Source organism: Mytilus galloprovincialis, chromosome 11, assembly GCF_965363235.1.
Source record: "Mytilus galloprovincialis chromosome 11, xbMytGall1.hap1.1, whole genome shotgun sequence".
NCBI lineage: Eukaryota > Metazoa > Mollusca > Bivalvia > Mytilida > Mytilidae > Mytilus > Mytilus galloprovincialis.
Genome location: NC_134848.1, coordinates 15,092,149 through 15,112,143, shown reverse-complemented (window position 1 = coordinate 15,112,143; position 19,995 = coordinate 15,092,149). Strand labels below are relative to the sequence as shown.

The 19,995-nt window shown below is 33.3% G+C and overlaps 2 protein-coding genes across 2 annotated transcripts in view; both read left to right on the top strand.

Annotated features, from left to right (window-relative positions):
- Positions 1–14,464, top strand: part of LOC143051678 (uncharacterized) — a 174,970-nt gene extending 160,506 nt beyond the window's left edge. The window contains exon 2 of the mRNA XM_076224588.1: positions 12,635–14,464. Within this exon, the coding sequence (XP_076080703.1) occupies positions 12,676–14,274 (1,599 nt within the window). The 5' untranslated portion in view covers positions 12,635–12,675 and the 3' untranslated portion in view covers positions 14,275–14,464. The remainder of the gene's footprint in view (positions 1–12,634) is intronic.
- Positions 14,465–14,470: 6 nt separating this feature from the next.
- LOC143051680 (uncharacterized) lies at positions 14,471–17,212 on the top strand. The gene is made up of 4 exons (XM_076224589.1): positions 14,471–15,235; positions 15,549–15,706; positions 16,010–16,156; positions 16,439–17,212. The coding sequence occupies exons 1-4, from the start codon at positions 14,670–14,672 to the stop codon at positions 17,131–17,133; spliced, it is 1,566 nt and encodes a 521-aa protein (XP_076080704.1). The 5' UTR covers positions 14,471–14,669; the 3' UTR covers positions 17,134–17,212.
- Positions 17,213–19,995: the final 2,783 nt, after the last annotated feature.

Below are 19,995 nucleotides of genomic sequence, written 5' to 3'. Positions count from 1 at the left end.
AGCATAGTAATTTACAGACTCACACGAGAACACCCACAGGCGATAAACCGTATGACTGTAGCGAATGTGGTAAGGGGTTTAGTTGTAGAAGTAAATTACAAGATCACATGAGAACACACACCGGTGATAATAGTTATGAAAAGTACCAGGATTATAATTTTATACGCCAGACGCGCGTTTCGTCTACATAAGACTCATCAGTGTCGCTCAGATCAAAATAATTAAAAAGCCAAAACAAATACAAAGTTGAGGAGCATTGAGGACCCAAAATTCCAAAAAGTTGTGCCAAATACGGCTAAGGTATTCTACTCCTTGGGTAAGAAAATCCTTAGTTTTTCGAAAAATTCAAAGTTTTGTAAACACAAAATTTATAAAAATGACCATATAATTGATATTCATGTCAACACTGTCACCGAAGTGCTGACTACTGGGTGGTGATACCCTCGGGGACGAAACGTCCACCAGCAGTGGCATCGACCTCAGTGATGTAAATAGTTATCAAAAGTACCAGGATTTTAATTTTATACGCCAGACGCGCGTTTCGTCTACATAAGACTCATCAGTGACGCTCAGATCAAAATAGTTAAAAAGCCAAAACAAATACAAAGTTGAGGAGCATTGAGGACCCAAAATTCCAAAAAGTTGTGCCAAATACGGCTAAGGTATTCTACTCCTGGGGTAAGAAAATCCTTAGTTTTTCGAAAAATTCAAAGTTTTGTAAACAGAAAATTTATAAAAATGACCATATAATTTACATTCATGTCAACACCGAAGTGCTGACTACTGGGTTGGTGATACCCTCGGGGGATAAACCTTATATATGCGATGAATGTGGTAAAGGGTTTAGTCAGCATAGTAGTTTGCAGACTCACATGAGAACACATACAGGTTACAAACCTCATAAGTGTGATGTATGTGGTAAACGGTTTAGTCAATGTGGTAGTTTACAGAGACACATGAAAACACATACATAGTAGGGTACATATTCACATGAGAATACAAACATACATGTAGTAATTTACAGTTTACAGATTCACATGAGAATACGTATATAGTAATTTACAGTTTACAGATTCACATGAGAGTACATACATAGTAATTAACAGTTTACAGATTCACATGAGAATACATACATAGTAATTTACAGTTTACAGATTCACATGAGAATACATACATAGTAATTTACAGTTTACAGATTCACATGAGAATACATACATAGTAACTTACAGTTTACAGATTCACATGAGAATACATACATAGTAACTTACAGTTTACAGATTCACATGAGAATACATGCATCGTAATTTACAGTTTACAGATTCACATGAGAATACATACATAGTAACTTACAGTTTACAGATTCACATGAGAATACATACATAGTAATTTACAGTTTACAAATTCACATGAGAATACATACATAGTAATTTACAGTTTACAGATTCACATGAGAATACATACAGGCGATAAACCTCGTGACTGGAGTGTATGTGGTATAGGGTTTAGTCAGCTTGTAAGTTTACAGAGACACATGAGAACGGTTCACAATGAGAACACATACAGATGATAAGCTGCGTGATTGTCATGTTCACGGTAAAGTCAGTTAACAAATAATAACGTTAAAGGGTTCAACCAACATGGCCAAGTTTGTAATTTACAGAAATGTGAAAATGTATATAAATATATATTATTTGCCTGTTGCATATTAATTTGTTGATTTGACATTTCCAGCCCAAGCTTGGTCATGCATCTAAACTCCCGTATGTGTACATGTAAGATATGAGATGTACTTGTAAGATATGAGATATACTTGTAAGATATGAGATGTACATGTAAAATTTAATTTAAGTCCATTTAAAAGTAAAATACGCGGGAAAAAAGGAAACAAAAATTACTTCTGCATACTATCTTATAATCCAGTACAGTTTAAGAAAGTTATTAAAATTTAAAAAAAACATTAACCATAAAGTGAATATAATGTTTCAGTCAGAAAAACTAAGTCCATATATAAGAAAAACACGGAATTTTAATTTTAACAAAAATTACTTCTGCATACTATCTTAATATGATCATAAACAAGCTTCTGTCCATGTTTGGTAGTAATCCAGTACAGTTTAAGAAAGTTATTAAAATTTCAAAAACTTTAACCACAGAGTGAATATTTGTGGACGCCGCCACCGCCGACGACGACGGAATGTAGGATCGCTTAGTCTAGCTTTTTCGACAAAAGTCGAAGGCTCGACAAAAAATCCAAGAAATGAGAAACACGTAAAAATTACACAAACAAACGACAACTACTGTACATCAGATTTCAATCGCAGGCTCAACAGAAATGAGGAAAAAATCAATAAAATATTTACAAGGTACCTTAAGTTGGGTGGATGTGTATAATCAAGATAATTGGTAAGGTACTTTTAGTTGTTTTAATGTGTTTAATTGTGATACTTTACAACATGTGTGTAATCCTGATATTTGACAAGGTACCTTAAGTTGGGTGGATGTGTTTAATCCTGATATTTGACAAGGTACCTTAAGTTTGGTGGATGTGTTTTATCGTGATAATTGGTAAGGTACCTTAAGTTGTGTTGATGTGTTTAATCATGGTACTTGACAAGGTACCTTAAGTTTTGTTGATGTGTTTAATCATGGTACTTGACAGGGTAACTTAAGTTGTGTTGATGTGTTTAATCATGATACTTTACAAGTTACCTTAAAGGTGTTTATGTGTTAACGTTCAATAATAAAGTTACATTATGTCTCATGTGTTGATGTGTTTAATCATAAAGCTTGACAGGGTACCATCAGTTGTGCATTGATTCGTACTAGAACTTATTCAACTACGATTTAAAACCAGGGGAAATAACTCCCAATACAATATTGTTTTCATAGCAAATTCAAATTAATAGCAATCTTTACCACCAATGTTCACAAACACTCTGATTCAGAATGGACAACTGGTTTAGTTTTGGTGTTAAACGCCACTTCGGCACTCTCGGCTATATCGTAGTGGACAATATTTATTGGTGGAGGAAGACCGAATACCCCAAAATAAACAGAATTATTCGGCGGCAAAACTTGCTATCATAAAATAATATTGAATGGATATGGGGTATCTATGGTATCCATGACACATAATAAGTATAGGTCCGAGACCACAATTGTCGTCCCTTATAGTCCCTAGTGTTAACAGTGGGTTACTTGCCATTACTTTTTATACCCCTTCCAAATTTATTTCTCCATGTTTAATGCCTCAAATTGTAAGTAGGGGGGTGAAATTACACTGTAAAAAAATTAGGGTCCCGAATTTTAAAGGAAAGTAGTGATTTGGTCCAGGTGAAAAAGGTTGAAAAATAGCACTTCGAAACCGGCCAAAAGATGTCAAGACGCCCTAAAGATAAAATTGTCCATATTTTGAGTTAGAGACGATGAAGTTTTCTATAATTTTGATATAATTTGTTCCAAAAGTAGTACAACACACTGTAAAAGTTTCATTGAGAAAACGCAGGTTGGATTTTTTAAATTTTCATTTATGTTCTAAAAGAAATGCACTACGAATTAATTGTGTTCTCGGACCAGTATACGCACAGTAAAAGACACAAAAAGCAATGGAACAACGCTTTTATTGCTGTTTTTTCTGCTCAAAGTCACAATGAGACCTTTAACATATTGCAAGTCAATAATACTCCGGCGATGTTTTCAGCTTGTGTTTACAAATTTGTGATAAACATGAAACTGACGGCCTATATAGCGCAAAATTTTAAAATATGCTTTTATTAAAATTGAACCAAAAAACAAATAGTATGTATTTGTCTAAATCGTATACAACTCGTCTAAACATCAACCCAACAATGTTAGATCTGTAAATTTGCTTTCTAAATCGTAGATACACTTTAGGGATTACTTCAAAAGTTCTCTGTAAGATAAAAAAATTTAATTTACATAGATTCTTCCAAGACTCGCCACTTTGTTACATAAGGTAGATACAATTTAATTGTTAGAGGTGAGGGAAGCTTGAATGTAAAAAAAAGGTCAGGATGACACTTTTATCCAAAAATTTAACGCTGGATAGCAACTTTATGTAAAAAAAATATCAGGATAACTAATACAAAAAAAGGACAGAATAGATTGAAGTAAAAAGATAGGACAAAGATTACAGTTAACAAAGACAGGACTACATTTTACATCCTAGCTCCACCCCACCCCCGCAAAGACATGCGAAACAATAATGCCTTTAAATACATGTTATATCATGTGCTATCATGAAGGGTGTTTTCTAATTTTTTATTTTATCTGAATATGCAGTGGCAAATAAGTTAACGCATGTGCAGGACGAGGACAAATTACATTGTAACAATACTTGCAATCAGTAATAGGGGTCGACTATGATGGAAATAAGAACTTTAATTCAATGGAACATCAGGATAAATTGGTTATGCAAGGCAATTTAGACAATAAGGGTTCTTATAATAATAATAAGTCTTACACTCCCTTTACATTAATCTACTTTTTCAAGAGTTCTACTGACGATCAGAAAAAGAACAACAGTGATCTTATTTATATTCCCTTGTGGTTCCTAAACATGAATATAGATTAACTGGTATAGACATCTGTGACAAAAAAGAAGATGTTGTATGAGTGCCAATGAGACAACTCTCAATCCATTTCAGAATATGTAAAAGTAAACCATTATAGGTCAAAGTACGTACTTCAACACGGAGCATTTGCTTACATCGAACAGGAAGCTATAAAGGGTCCCAAAAAGGACTCGAGTAGAACCATTCATATGGAAAACCATCGGTCTCATCTGTATAACAAAAACGAGAAACACTATGAATCACATCAACAAACGACAACTACTGTGAATCATGCTCCTGACATAAGACATGTGCAAACAAATGCAGCGGGTTTAAACGTTTTCATAGGTACCAACCTTCACCCTTACCTGAAACAATAGTGTAAGAAGACACATATTCCCCATTTCCATTCTCAATTTTACATTATAAAGTATCAATTAAAATGGCTTAACTCAGTCAAAGGACAAATTTACACAATTGAACATGCGCTGAAAATAAATTTGAATGTTTTTAAAACATTTTAGCATGCGCATGTTAGCATGTAAGCTCATGAAGAGTGTTTCCTTACAATGATTGATTAATCTGTTTGTATAGTTGTCAAGGGGCAAATAGTTTATGCATGCTCTGGAAGAAAAGAAATCACTTAGTTTGCCGATGATTTTCTGTCTGTAAACCCTATTATGGTCCCCGCTATATAAAATTACGATCCAACTTTAATATCTATCATTTTAACCATAATTTAAAAAAATAATTTAGGATAGCAAAACTTATAGCCAGTTTGACCTCCTCCCTAACTATGTGATAAAAATAAATTTAACCATCTTTTGATTAATTGTCCCTTTTACAGACTTTACAACTGTGCGTCTGGCTAAGCTATTAAACTGATTTTATTTTGATACCATTTTGATGTATTTGTCTTTATTACTATCTGGGTATATCGAAGACGCAATGTTTTATGTTCATTATAAACAGAGAAACTATGTAGCAGTGCACTTATAATATATAAAACGGCGATTCCTATCCGTTGAGGAGGTGTTCTATGGAACGCCACGACTGCCTTATGTTAATAATCAGCATTATACGCAGTGTTCACAACATTATATGAAGTGATCACAGCATTATATGTAGTACTCACAACATTATATGAAGTGATCACAGCATTATATGCAGTGCTCACAGCATTATATGCAGTGTTCACAACATTATATGAAGTGCTCACAACATTATATTAAGTGCTCACAACATTATATTAAGTGCTCACAACATTATATTAAGTGTTCACAACATTATACGTTTTTTGTTGTATGATGAGATTGATGTATGATGAGATTTATGAATGATGAGATCATTCGGTAAACTTCGTTTTTTAGCGGAAATTACCGAATCCATTATTGGTAAATAACGGTAATGCCCAGCAAACAAATTTAAAAAGTTATTAAAATCATGTTATCATAAGGTAGCATACAATATTTAAAACTGATTGAAATAAGTAAGGAAAAGATGAAACTGAGAGGTGAATGATTGAAGTAGTTCTGTTCGTCGTAAGAAATACGAATGGCAAAATGTAAGTTAAATAATAAAAAAGTTTATTTAATGAAATATCGTAGGAAAATTTGTATGATATATTCTCGAGTTCATTTCCTACTGAAGAAATTTAGCAAGGTGCCACTTTATAGTCCGTACTCAGTTTTAAAAAGCTTAATTACCTTTTAAACAAGAGGCTGTCACAACGACAGCAAACCGGATTTATTAACATTTATTTGTGTCCTGGCAATATCACAAGAACCATTACTGATGAATGGTGAAAGTGAAAATCGTCAATATCAAATTTGACCTCCATTTTGTCATCAGTATCAACATATTAAAATTTGAAAAGCTTAGATTGAATGGTTCATGAGTAAATGCAACAACCTGAATGGAAACGCCATTTTTGAACGTCATTATTGAACTTGACCTCTATTTTGTCATCAGTAACAACATATGAAAATTTCAAAAGCTTTGGTTGAATGGTTCATGAGAAAATGCACGGACACGACGGGAAAAACCATTTTTCAATCTTTCAAGAACCACAACTCCTGAACGGTAAAAGTCAAAATCGTCATTATTGAACTTGACCTCCATTTTGTCATCAGTAACAGCATATTAAAATTTCAGAAGCTTTGGTAGAACAGTTCATGCATAAATGCACGGACACGACTGGAAACTCCATTTTTCAATCTTTCAAGAACCATAACTCCTGAACGGTAAAAGTCAAATTCGTCATTATTGAACTTGACCTCCATTCTTTCATTAGTAACAACATATTAAAATTTGGGAAGCTTTGGTAGAACAGTTCATGCGTAAATGCACGGACAACTCCATTTTTCAATCTTTCAAGAACCATAACTCCTGAACGGTAAAAGTCAAAATCGCCATTATTGAACTTGACCTTCGTATAGTTGTCAGGAATAACATATTAAAATTTTAAAAGCTTTGGTTGAACGGTTCATGAGTTAATGCACGGACAACATTTGATTGCCGCCCGCCCGCCCGCCCGCCCGGCCGCCCGACCGCCCGGCCGCCCGCCGTACATCCCCAAATCAATAACCGACATTTTTGTCACAAAAATCCGGTTAATAAAACAGTCAGCTTTCTATAACACATAGGTGCCATATTACGCTAGCTTATATATGTCATGATAGAGTCATTTTTGGCATCGATTTTCAGAATTTGGCATTTTTACATGAATAAGTATCTAACAGATATGGAAAATGCAGTTTAAAGTATTTCACTGTAGGTGTTAAACATAACTTTACATCAATTATTCCATTTTTTACAAGCTTTTTAGCACGGCAAGTACTAAGATTGTCTTCTAAATATGATCAGCAGTCTTATATAGAAATTTAAACTTTCATAGAAAAATTTACCCTTTCAAGACCCTGTTTAACAATTTCATTTAAAGTTATCAGCTCTTATGAAAATTGAGTTTGTGGGGATGAATAAAACATTTACTACGTTTGTTCGTCAGTTTGCACGGTACATACATGTATATATATAAAAGTGGTATGCTTGCCAATGAAACAACTTTCCACAAGAGACAAAATGACATCACAGAAATTTTAAACAGCTAAACGGCCACAGTACGACCTTCAACAATGAGGAAAGCCCATACCGGATAGTCAGCTATAGAAGGCCCCGAAATGATAAACGAAAAATATTCCTAAGTTATGTACAAACAAACGATCGAAAAACTAACATGTATATAACACATTAATTAACAAACGACAACCACAGAAATAAAGGCTCCTCCTGACTTGGGACGGCCACATATATGCAAAATGTGGCGGGTTTTAACATGTTAGCGAGATGTTGGTATCCTCCCTCTAACCTGGGACAGTGGCGTAACAGAACAACATAAGAACGAACTATGAAAATCAGTTGTAAAAGGCTTGTTAGTTTTCTCGTTTGAATTGTTTTACATGGTCGTATCGGGGCCTTTTAAAGCTGACTATGCGGTATGGGCTTTGCTCATTGTTGAAGGCCGTACAGTGACCTATAGTTGTTAATGATTGTGTCATTTTGGTACTTTGTGGATAGTTGTCTCATTGGCAATCATACCACATCTTCTTTTTTATATTAACTCATTAGATGGGTACAAATATAAATACATATGATCTAACAAGAAAATAGAGTGAACGTGCATGTGGGCGGGTACTTGTATATCCCAACAATAAAAAGACACTATAAGTACTGATCTGAGAGTATATATAACTAATATAGTACCATGCTGTTAATTAAAAATAACATCACTCCAGACCCTTTTGTTTTCCACATAATTAATATTGCCAATAATTAAGTTCCGGGTCGAATCGATACCAATAATATATTCACCTATTAACTATTACATTATCTGTACGTTCCGCATCTGACAGGAGTATCACGAAACGCTGTATTTAAGATTTTGCTATATACACGGGTCGTAATCACAGGGTTGAAACTACTTAATTCAATCATTGTCACATTGTTCCCGATTGTAGTACTTTAATCAGTATGACTTTCTAAGATGACAATACGAATAATAAAAATCTGGACTTAAAACAAGGCGTATAAGTACAGCATGTACAGTTTTCAATTTGTTAGACGTAAAACAGCGAATCAAAGATTCAATTTTATTCATAACTCATAAAGGACAAAACTGTTGATTAAAAAATACTCCTTTCCAGAGACTTTTGTTTTCCAAACAAAATCAATAATACCAATATTAAATTGACAAGTTCCAGGTCGACGGGTTCAAACAGAAAGATGTTAAAGCAGAGAAAACTTCATCTTATAATCGGCATGACTTTATCAGATGACAATACCAATACTACAATAAGGCTTACGCATAGTTATATTCTTTAATTCAGTCACAGACCCGCGATATCACGGATGTGTTCTAGTAAATATATATACATATTAAGTTGTGAATATGGTGAAACTAATCCTCAAAATAAGTTTAAAATGCCCTGGTGTGGAATAAACTTGGGTTAAATTGATCATACTTCTTAATTTACTTATTTCAATCCGTTTTAAATATTGTATACTGCCTTAATGATCACATATATAATAATAACTGTTTAAATTTGTTTGCTGGGCATTAATTTACCGTAATTTACCAATTATGGATTCGGTAATTTCCGCTAAAAAACGAAGTTTACCGAATGATCTCATCATTCATAAATCTCATCATACATCAATCTCATCATACAACAAAAAACGTATAATGTTGTGAACACTTAATATAATGTTGTGAGCACTTAATATAATGTTGTGAGCACTTAATATAATGTTGTGAGCACTTAATATAATGTTGTGAGCACTTCATATAATGTTGTGAACACTGCATATAATGCTGTGAGCACTGCATATAATGCTGTGATCACTTCATATAATGTTGTGAGCACTACATATAATGCTGTGATCACTTCATATAATGCTGTGAACACTGCGTATAATGCTGATTATTAACATAAGGCAGTCGTGGCGTTCCATAGTGTTCCATTATTGGAAGGAAATACATATTGAAGAATACAACGTTGGTCTCTTTCACTTAGTTTGCCGATGCGCACAAAAAGGATAAAAAACTTGATCACAAGTACAGTATAAGCAAACTTTTTAAAATAAAACAGTTCATTACTAATAGTATATCATCTTACTATTTTATGACTTATAAGTACATGTATTTAAAATAAATCTTCTCTTTTTAAAATTGTAAGATATCAGTTATAATTTAAAGAATAATGACAAGATCCCCATATAGTAAAATAAACTGTGAAGAAAATTTATGTATATATATTAGCTCAAATTTTTCCAAACCCCTACCATTTGACATAAGTCTTATAAAATATAATTTTCATTATAGTTCCTGATGTATTTATAGCACTCTTAACTAATAATTATAAGTAATTTTAATTTGAGACCATTTTAATTCTTATTTGTAAATATATGCAGTTGTCTCTTAAAATTTTCTTACAACCCAGCACATATGAATTATTATATATCTTTTAAAACTTTATGATGACAATCCATTGAATTAATTATGATATTTATCATTTAGTGATTATTATAACCAAATTCAGTCATCTGTATATAATTATTTGTTTCCTTATGTTTTAAGGTGTACATAGTTGCTAAAACTATACCCTTTGGGTAGTGCTCCACAATTAATGGAGGAATATACAAGAAACTGAACTGAACTTTCCCCCGACTTAAATTCTCCCTTCAAAAACAAAGTAAGTTTATTAGAAACTCTTAGAAGACGATGGTTTATTTTATTCTTTACAAACTGGAGTGAGCAATAAATGGGTAGACTTGACACTGTTTATAACGTGAAAATTATGAAGAAGCTATTATCTGCTTGTCCAGACTGTATTTTGTCATATGTAAGACGGTAAAAATATCATACCCAACTATATCAGTCATATTCATCAGGACTGATATAAACTCTGTCGTGTATACAATGTCGTTGAAATCAGAGGCAATTGTATACTAGTATATGTCTATGTTGAAATGTATACAATAACATTTTTTTTTTACACAAGTTTAACTGTATATCAATTTATTGAATGCCTGGATTTTCCTTAAAATATTAGATTAATAAAAAAAAAATTAATAAAATCATATTCAATGAAATCTTGTTTAATTTTCTACGAAATAAAACAAATCCATTTAAATTAGAATTTGAATCAAAATATTTCTTTAAAATATATAATTATAGAAACATAAATATTAATTTGATTATCTTTTAAAACAAAAGTATTTTTTTAAAGAAATTGTTTTATATTGTTCATATTTTCTTAAAGTTTATTATGATACATTCTTCTTCTGATTTGACACGGGAAAGAGAAGATATATTTGTATGAAAACTTTTGTATATCATAAAATTCAAACTCTGGTAATACATGCATGTATACACAGGATGTTTAATGTCACCTGGTTGCTTTTGGTTTGCACGTCTACCTGACAATATATTGTTATGTAACATTACAACCCAAGTCAGAGGTCACCTGGTCGTCAAGTGATGGGATTTTGAAGGTATAGAATATTTATCTATTATTATTGTTTGGATTTTTTTCTGTCTCGGGACGTAAATATTTTTTGGTTCTAAAAGGAAAGTATAAATATATTTCTAAAAAAAGATAAATTATACAGAAAACAGGAAAAACGCTTTTAAAAAAGCAGAGAAAATTTTATTGTTTACTATTTTCTAGTAAAAGTATATATCTTAGATATCAGGCGGTCAAAATAAAATGTTCCCGTGTCACTCTTAAAATAATATTTCTTTATCAAGAAATTTTGAAATCAATCATATCGAAATATCACCAAAGAAAATAACAGAAACATTAGAGATTCTACATAAAAAAAATAATTTAATCAAGGAAGGTCGTACTATACAAATCTTTGATTTGATCTCAGATTTGATGCAACATCTCCATATACATCATCCGCCATTTTGAAAAATCCCGAAATATTCATTTTTTTAAATCAATTTTTGACCGAAATAGACCAGAAATTAAACTGTTTCAAATAGTATTTTTTCGACAGATATATGTTTGAATCTACTTAAGTTAATCAATTTGCAAAGTTTTTTTTTTATTAACGGAATTTCTTTATTTGTTGTACAAGTAGACATGGGTATCGGTAATTTAGCATTGAGTCAACGGAGAAATGACGAGAAAAAGTAATGTTTTTACGATTCTCATTTGACCGAATTTAATCAAAAATTAAACTGTTAGGATTCCTGTATACGTGATTGGTAATTAATCATTTTATGAGACAACTATGCTCCGAAGTTAAATAAAGTATCTAGATGCATCCTGTCATGCCTGTTAGAAATTAAAGGCAACCACTTGGACTTCGACAATGAGGAAAGGCACTGGCTACGGTTACATGGAAATGTAACAATAATAAAAATATTATTGTTACATTGGAGACTAAATGCCGGAATGCCTGGTTGGGTAAGGACCTGTTTTATTACGAATGTAACAGTAATTATTGAGGCTACAGTTACATTGCGTTATCATGGTTATTGTTACATGAAAAACAGCAATGTACAATGGGACTAGTAAGGCAGCAACCATGTGAGGTATACATCAATGAGGCACTCGCCGCAGTACATCATATAAATTTGTTTAACATGTCGTATATATAATATCATGTATATCATTGTATATAGGTTGTAAGAATTACTCAAACATACAGATGCATAAAGTGGGTCTCATTAGGGTAAGTATGATGCGGGGTTGCAGATATTTTGTAAGCCTGACACATGAAAGTCCAATTATTGTGCCGTGAAAACGGGAAATAAAGTCTAGCGGGACACATGAATTACAAAAAGAAGAGAATTGCTTATGTGCATAGTGTAAGCGGGGTACGGGAATCTGACAAAACAGTAAGCGGGATTCAAGATTAGAACCCCCCCCCCCCCCCCATAAATGCAGAGAATGTCAAAAACGATTTGTTGTATATGACATGTGTGTCAATTGCAGAAAAGTATCAAAAGGTTTATCATATTAATATGTCTTTTTTTTTGTTCCTTATAGAGTTGTGTAAGAACTCACATACTGAGATAAACCTAATTAACATGATTAATAAGATGTTAGATGGAGGAGAGGATTTAGTCACAATCAATGGTACTATACGTGAGGGAGGCGAGGATTTAGTCACAATCAATGGTACTATAAGTGAGGGAGGAGAGGATTTAGTCACAATCAATGGTACTATTAGTGAGGGAGGCGAGGATTTAGTCACAATCAGTGGTACTATAAGTGAGGGAGGCGAGGATTTAGTCACAATCAATGGTACTATAAGTGAGGGAGGAGAGGATTTAGTCGCAATCAATGGTACTATAAGTGAGGGAGGAGAGGATTTAGTCGCAATCAATGGTACTATAAGTGAGGGAGGAGAGGATTTAGTCACAATCAATGGTACTATAAGTGAGGGAGGAGAGGATTTAGTCACAATCAATGGCACTATAAGTGAGGAAGGAGAGGATTTAGTTGCAATCAATGGTACTATAAGTGAGGGAGGAGAGGATTTAGTCACAATCAATGGTACTATAAGTGAGGGAGGAGAGTATTTAGTCACAATCAATGGTACTATTAGTGAGGGAGGAGAGGATTTAGTCACAATCAATGGTACTATAAGTGAGGGAGGAGAGGATTTAGTTGCAATCAATGGTACTCTAAGTAGCTGTGTACAGAGACACAACTACACACAGGCTGGTAAAACACTTCATAAATGTGATGTTTGTGCTAGAGTATTTAGTCAAAGTGGTGACTTAAAGAGACATGCGAGAACACATGCTGGTGAGAACCCTCATAAATGTGATGTTTGTTTTAGAAAATTTTCTCGAAATAGTGAATTAAAGAGACATATGAGAACACATACAAATGATACATGTACTGGTGAAAAACTTCATAAATGTGATGCTTGTGCTAAACGTTTTTCTCTCAGCTGTAACTTAAAGGAACACATGAGAATACATACTGGTGAAAAACCTCATAAATGTGATGTCTGTGCTAGAGAATTTACTCAAAGTAGTACCTTAAAGAGACATATGAGAATACATACTGGTGAAAAACCTCATCGCTGTGATGTATGCAGTAAAGGATTTAGTCACCTTGGTAGTTTACAGATTCACATGAGAACACATACAGGTGATAAACCTTATGACTGTGGTGAATGTGGTAAAGGGTTTAGTCGTATAAGTAATTTACGGATTCACATGAGAACACATACAGGTGATAAACCTTATATATGTGATGTATGTTGTAAAGGGTTTAGTCACCATGGTAGTTTACAGACTCACATGCGAACACACACAGGTGATAAACCTCATAACTGTGATGTATGTGGTAAAGATTTTAGTCAGCTTGGTAATTTAAGAAGTCACGCGAGAACACATACCGGTGACAAACCTCATGAATGTAATGTATGTGGTAAAAGGTTTAGTGAGCATTGTAATTTGAAAATTCATATGAGAACACATACAGGCGATAAACCTCATGGGTGTGATGTATGTGGTAAACGGTTTACTCAGCTTGGTAGTTTACAAAAACACATGAGAACACATACAGGCGATAAACCTCATAACTGTGATGTATGTGGTAAAGATTTTAGTCAGCTTGGTCATTTAAGAAGTCACGCGAGAACACATACAGGCGGTAAACCTCATTACTGAGTCTGTGATGTATTATGTGTATGTGGACTGGGATACAGTCAGCTTGGTAATTTACAGAGACACATGAGAACACATACAGGCGGTAAACCTCATTACTGAGTCTGTGATGTATTATGTGTATGTGGACTGGGATACAGTCAGCTTGGTAATTTCCAGAGACACATAAAAACACATACAGATGATAAGCTGTATTATTAATTAACTGGAGCTTATTTGACTAAATACGAGTAAAACTGCCAAATCGATAATTTTGTCCTATAAGGCCAATACGGATTTTTCCGTATTGGCCCGGGTTTAGCAAGCCCAATATTAGCATATTCGATTAGCTCTAGACTAATCGGTTGAAATCCCGATAACTCTAGAGAACTACGGCTAGTGTCGTCTGACAGGAGAAAATGACAACAAAACGATGGAGCAATAGCTCTATAAAAAATATAGATGATGCGATGGATGCGTTAGTTGAAGACTATTTTCACTACGACGATTTATCTAATAGGGAGGCAGAGTACATCAAGAGAAATCTCGCGGATGTCAATGGGGAAGGAAATTTGATTCTGGAAGAAGTTGATTCAGCGAATTTCAACTTCCCAAATGAAATTCTGCAGGACATTGAAAATGCACAGAATCATGAGATTGACGAATCAGACAAAGAAAATAGCTCGAGTAGCAAGAGGTTTCGCTCTGTCACTGATGAAGACACTGACTCTTTTCTAGCTTTAAGTGTTAACAAGAACACAAAAACTAAAACAAAGAGTGACTTGAAAGTGATGCTGGATTTTTTCATATCTGTTGGAGAAATGCGTGATTCAGTGGAAATACCTGCCAAAGACTTGGACAGTCTGTTATCAAGATTTTTTCTTGGAGTCCTGAAGAAAAATGGTGACGAATATGAGCCTGACTCTTTATCCTCTATGTTCAACAGCTTGGATAGACATTTGAAGGACTCAAAAAGTAGTATAAGGTACGATTATTTTCATGTAGATTATTTGATATCTGTGAGACATGTAACTCCCTTGTCTTGATATAGCATGATAGCCTTTGCATTATTCTGTCAAGCATTATGACTCGAATATTCAGTGCCAATATTTTAATTTTAGCCTTGTGTCATTTTTTTTGGTAAAAACTATATATATCATCTGGGTCAATGTGGTTTTGATGATCTTAAGCTTGTGTACAATGAATATTCCTTGGTTTCTCTTTGCTATAAGTATAAAACATGTACATACAAAAATTACATGTCAGATATTATGCATATCTTTTCTTTAATGTTTCAGTATTAAAAAGGATCCTGAGTTCAACCACACAAGACGGGTATTAGAAGCGAAGCGAAAGGCATTAAAGTCATTGGGCAAGGGCAGTAAGCCAAACAGAGCTGAACCTTTGACGACTGAGGAAATCCAAATCTTGAGGGAGAAAGGCGTTATTGGAACACGTAAGTTTAAAAAAAATGTTGTATTCCAGCGTGTCAGTCAGTAACTTTTAATTAAACATTTTTCTAACCTTGTGGCAAACAAATTATTTTATTTCCTTGTCGCCCTCTATCCATCCCTGATTATTAAATGGTTGTTCTAATAAAAAATGTTTAAAATACACATAAGGTCTTGAACAATGAGAGTGTCTCCAGAGGTCTTTTGCATTTTGATACAGTATTTGTCCTTTAAATACTATTTTAAGTTGGATATTTACATTAAGATACATGTATTTTAGTTAAGTTCTTTTTTTTTTCTTTTTCCAGAAAACCCTGATGCATTACTGAATGCTGTGTTTTTAAATAATGCAACATACTTTGGTCTACGAGGTCGACAAGACCATGTTAACATGACATGGGGAGATGTCAAGTTAAAAGCTACATCTGATGGAAAGGAGTATTTGGAATTTAATGGTGAGATTATGTTATGATTTCCATCATTTAAATAGTTGATATTTTAAATCTTTTAGAAATCACAGAATATATACTTCTGTGGATAATGGATGTACATGTACAACAGTCCTGACAAAAGTTAGTAATTTGTGCTTTTAAGGATATTAACCATTGTTTTATATTTATCAAAACAAATCTTATTTACTATGCAATACATGTTTTTTGTTATATAAAAGTGAAAGTTTTGTACAGACAGGAAGGATAATTCTTCTTTAAATATTGACATAAGCATACTTTTTTCAGAAAGAAGCACCAAAACCCGTAGTGGAGCAAAAAGCAGGGATTTCCGGGATATTACGCCAAAGATTTTCGGGGAAGGAGGAAGTAATTGCCCTATTCATGTTTACAAGGAATACAAACGGCATAGACCTCAAGACACATTAACTGATGAACATAGATTTTATTTGAGGCCTTTAGATAATAAACATGAGGAAATATGGTACACTCGCCAAACCATAGGCAAAGATAAATTAGGTAAAATGGTAAAAAATATGGCAGAAAAAGGAGATCTTCAAGGAAGAAAGGTTAATCATTCGGGACGTAAAACTTTTGCTACCACACTACTTCAAAATGGTAGACCTGCCAATGAAGTTGCTCAATTAGGAGGCTGGAAAGGCATTAGTACCTTAACTCATTATTCAGTACCGTCTATTGAACAACAGCAACAAGCTTCTCACACAATATCTAAGGTCATGTTGCCGAACTCAGATTTACAGACGACATCAGATTCAGAGGAACCTTGTGAACTTTCAAACTCAAATACATTAGTTCATAATAATTTAAATGCAAATGTATCAAATACAAATAATCAAACTGCTAACAAACATGACAACCCAATGGCCATGTTTGCAGGTGCAACTATAACAGGTGGTGTTTTCAATATTAACATATACTCAGGGGAAAGAAAGAATACTATAAACTGCAGCCAAGAGCTTTAATCTGAAAACTAGATAAAAACATGTTTTTTACTTGTTGTGTTTATTTACTGTTGATTATTTAATAAAATTGTTACTATTTTATTGTTTTGATTAAAATCCTCAATTTTCATTGATACATATTCAAATCACTACTATTGAAGTCCTGAATGTCAGATTTTCACACTATTTTCAATCTTCATATTGGCCCGGCTAGAGTTCATATTGGACTGGTTAATTAATAAAGGTATCATTGCGTAACAATTTTCATATTGGCTTAGTTATAGGTCCTCGGGCAGCCATATTGGCCTTCGGCTTCGCCTCAGGCCAATATGGTACCCTCGGACCTATAACTAAGCCAATATGAAAATTGTTACGCAATAATACCATATTATTGTCGTGTTTGCTGCAATGTCAGTTAAACAATACTGAAACATAGTAAAGGGATCTTGAAAGTCAAGTTTGTAATTTACATAGACTACTGAAAATTTGTATAAATGTATAATTGACCTGCTGTATATTTATTATTTGATTTAACATATCCAGCTCAAGCTAGCTGGGTCATGCATTTGATCTATAATATGTATTCAAATTCATCTTAACTCCCGTATACAGGTATATGTACATGTCATGAATTCAGACTTGCGACAAACATCATAAGCATGGGGTACATGCTGAAAAGTTGTTTTCAGAAGAGATGCATTAAAAAGACACATACTTGAAAATAACTATTAAACCTTACATATGGGATGTAATTAGAAGAGGGTTGTATGATAATTAAAACTGACCATGACAGACGCATAAAAACATATTGTGAGGATTGAATTATTGAGGAAACACTATTTGAAATGATGATTCATACAGAGATGTATAAGAACACATAAAAATAGTGATGTATAAGAACACGTAGATATAGTGATGTAAAAGAACACACTAAGATAGAGATGTATAAGAACACATACATAGAGATAGAGATACATAAGAACACACAGAGATAGTGATGTATAAGAACAGATAGAGATAGAGATTATAGGAACACATAGATATAAATATATATAAGAACACATGCATAGAGATCAAGACGTATAAGAACACATAGAGATAGTGATGTAAAAGAACACATTAAAATATGTATAAGAACACATGCATAGAGATGAGAGATGTATTAGAACACATACATAGAGATTAGAGATATATAAGAACACATACATAGAGATAGAGATATAAAAGAATACATACATGACATAGAGATATTGATGTATGTAGTGAATCTTTTTTTAACCCTTCAAAAGCACTCTAAGTGATTTACATGTATACATATTTGTTAAGAGTTGAATTGTAGTTACATACATGACATATTGTTTACCAAATGAATGTTATTTTTTATTCAAGGATCTTTAGTATGCAAGTTCATCTGTGAATTTATCTATATTAAAACATGAATAGTGATATAACAATGTCATGAATGTTTGAGAGTTCATTATTATTGTAATAAGACAATGACCATGTTGACTTGTCGGGAATATATCATGTGAGATAAAAATAAAAATAAAAAGAAGATGTGGTCATGGTGGTTAGGTCTTGGTTTTTTTCATGTACTATAATCAACAGCTCAACTATAATTAGTGTATTGAATGATTGTAAAACAAACAACCCAGTAGTTCTAACCAGTATCACATGACCTTGACCTTATTTTCATGTTTCATTGTTAAATTTTAAGTTTTTGTCTTCTTTTTAAGTACTTTTAGTATTATAGGTCAACTATATTTAATGTAGATTGTTAGGTATACGTATAGTTCTAGCCAGTATCATCTGACCTTGACCTCATTTCCAAGGTTTAATTATTGGTCAATGTTAAGTTTGTATGTTCATAGTGTTTCGGTATGTTTTTCAAATTCTTGATGTAATTTTGGCATAATTGTAAGGTGAACTTGTCTGTCTGTTAGGTATTGTCTGACCGTGACCTCATTTTCAATGATACATTTTCGTACTTTTGTCAGTCTATGAGATACTATAAGCATTGAATGCTTGTGAGGTTAACATGTCTGTCTTGCCTGGGTCATTTGACCATGACCTAATCATCATAGAACATTGATAATGTTAAGCGTATGTGATACTAGTCATGTTTGTGGTAAAACTTTCATGTTGCAATTAAGATTTAAGTCGAATGCATTTTGGATTTAAACTACCGGTGTATAAATAGGTGTGTAATTAAGAATTCAGGTTTTATAGAAAACTTTTAGTCACGTGAGAGTACACACAGCGATTGCGCGTGTTGTGACGTCGACCGTCAGACATTACAGCGAAAAGAAAATATATATTTAAGTCACCACACAGCCTCAACAATGAGCAAACCCCATGTAACCCATGCACACGGGAAAAAGGGTCCGATCTTTGACAGACTTATATAGAATATACCGTGGATAGTAACGTTTCTGAACGCTCAACCTTCCTGCTAAACCAGGATAGTGGTGAAACAGCACATACTTGTGATAAACATACTACATGTGGTATACATATTATCTACGGCTTCGGAAAGTAGAGATAGCTCGTTTCTTGGCTAAAATCTCATAATAAATGGGTCAACTACTGTAACAGCTTACAAAAGACATTTGGCTGTAAATGTTGTGTAAATGTTCAAAATGTCAATAACAACATTTGAACATATATAAATGTTAACTTATGTAGAAATTCAATGGTTCAAGCAATGAAGTTTTATTCAAAGTCGGTATTCAATAAAATAAACTTGAGAATGGAAACGAGGAATGTGTGAAAGAGACAACCGGATTTAAGAATAGAACACAGACGATAGCCACCAATGGGTCTTCAGCAATGCGTGAAAAATCGCATCGCGAGACAGGCTGCAGTTGGTCCCTTTTCAAAATG

What these genes read in the sequence shown, in the direction of transcription:
- LOC143051680 (XM_076224589.1), top strand. Translation starts at nt 14,670, where the DNA reads ATGACAACAAAACGATGGAGCAATAGCTCTATAAAAAATATAGATGAT. An exon ending in GACTCAAAAAGTAGTATAAG is followed by an intron (nt 15,236 to 15,548) that starts GTACGATTATTT and finishes TTAATGTTTCAG; the next exon opens with TATTAAAAAGGATCCTGAGT. An exon ending in GAAAGGCGTTATTGGAACAC is followed by an intron (nt 15,707 to 16,009) that starts GTAAGTTTAAAA and finishes TTCTTTTTCCAG; the next exon opens with AAAACCCTGATGCATTACTG.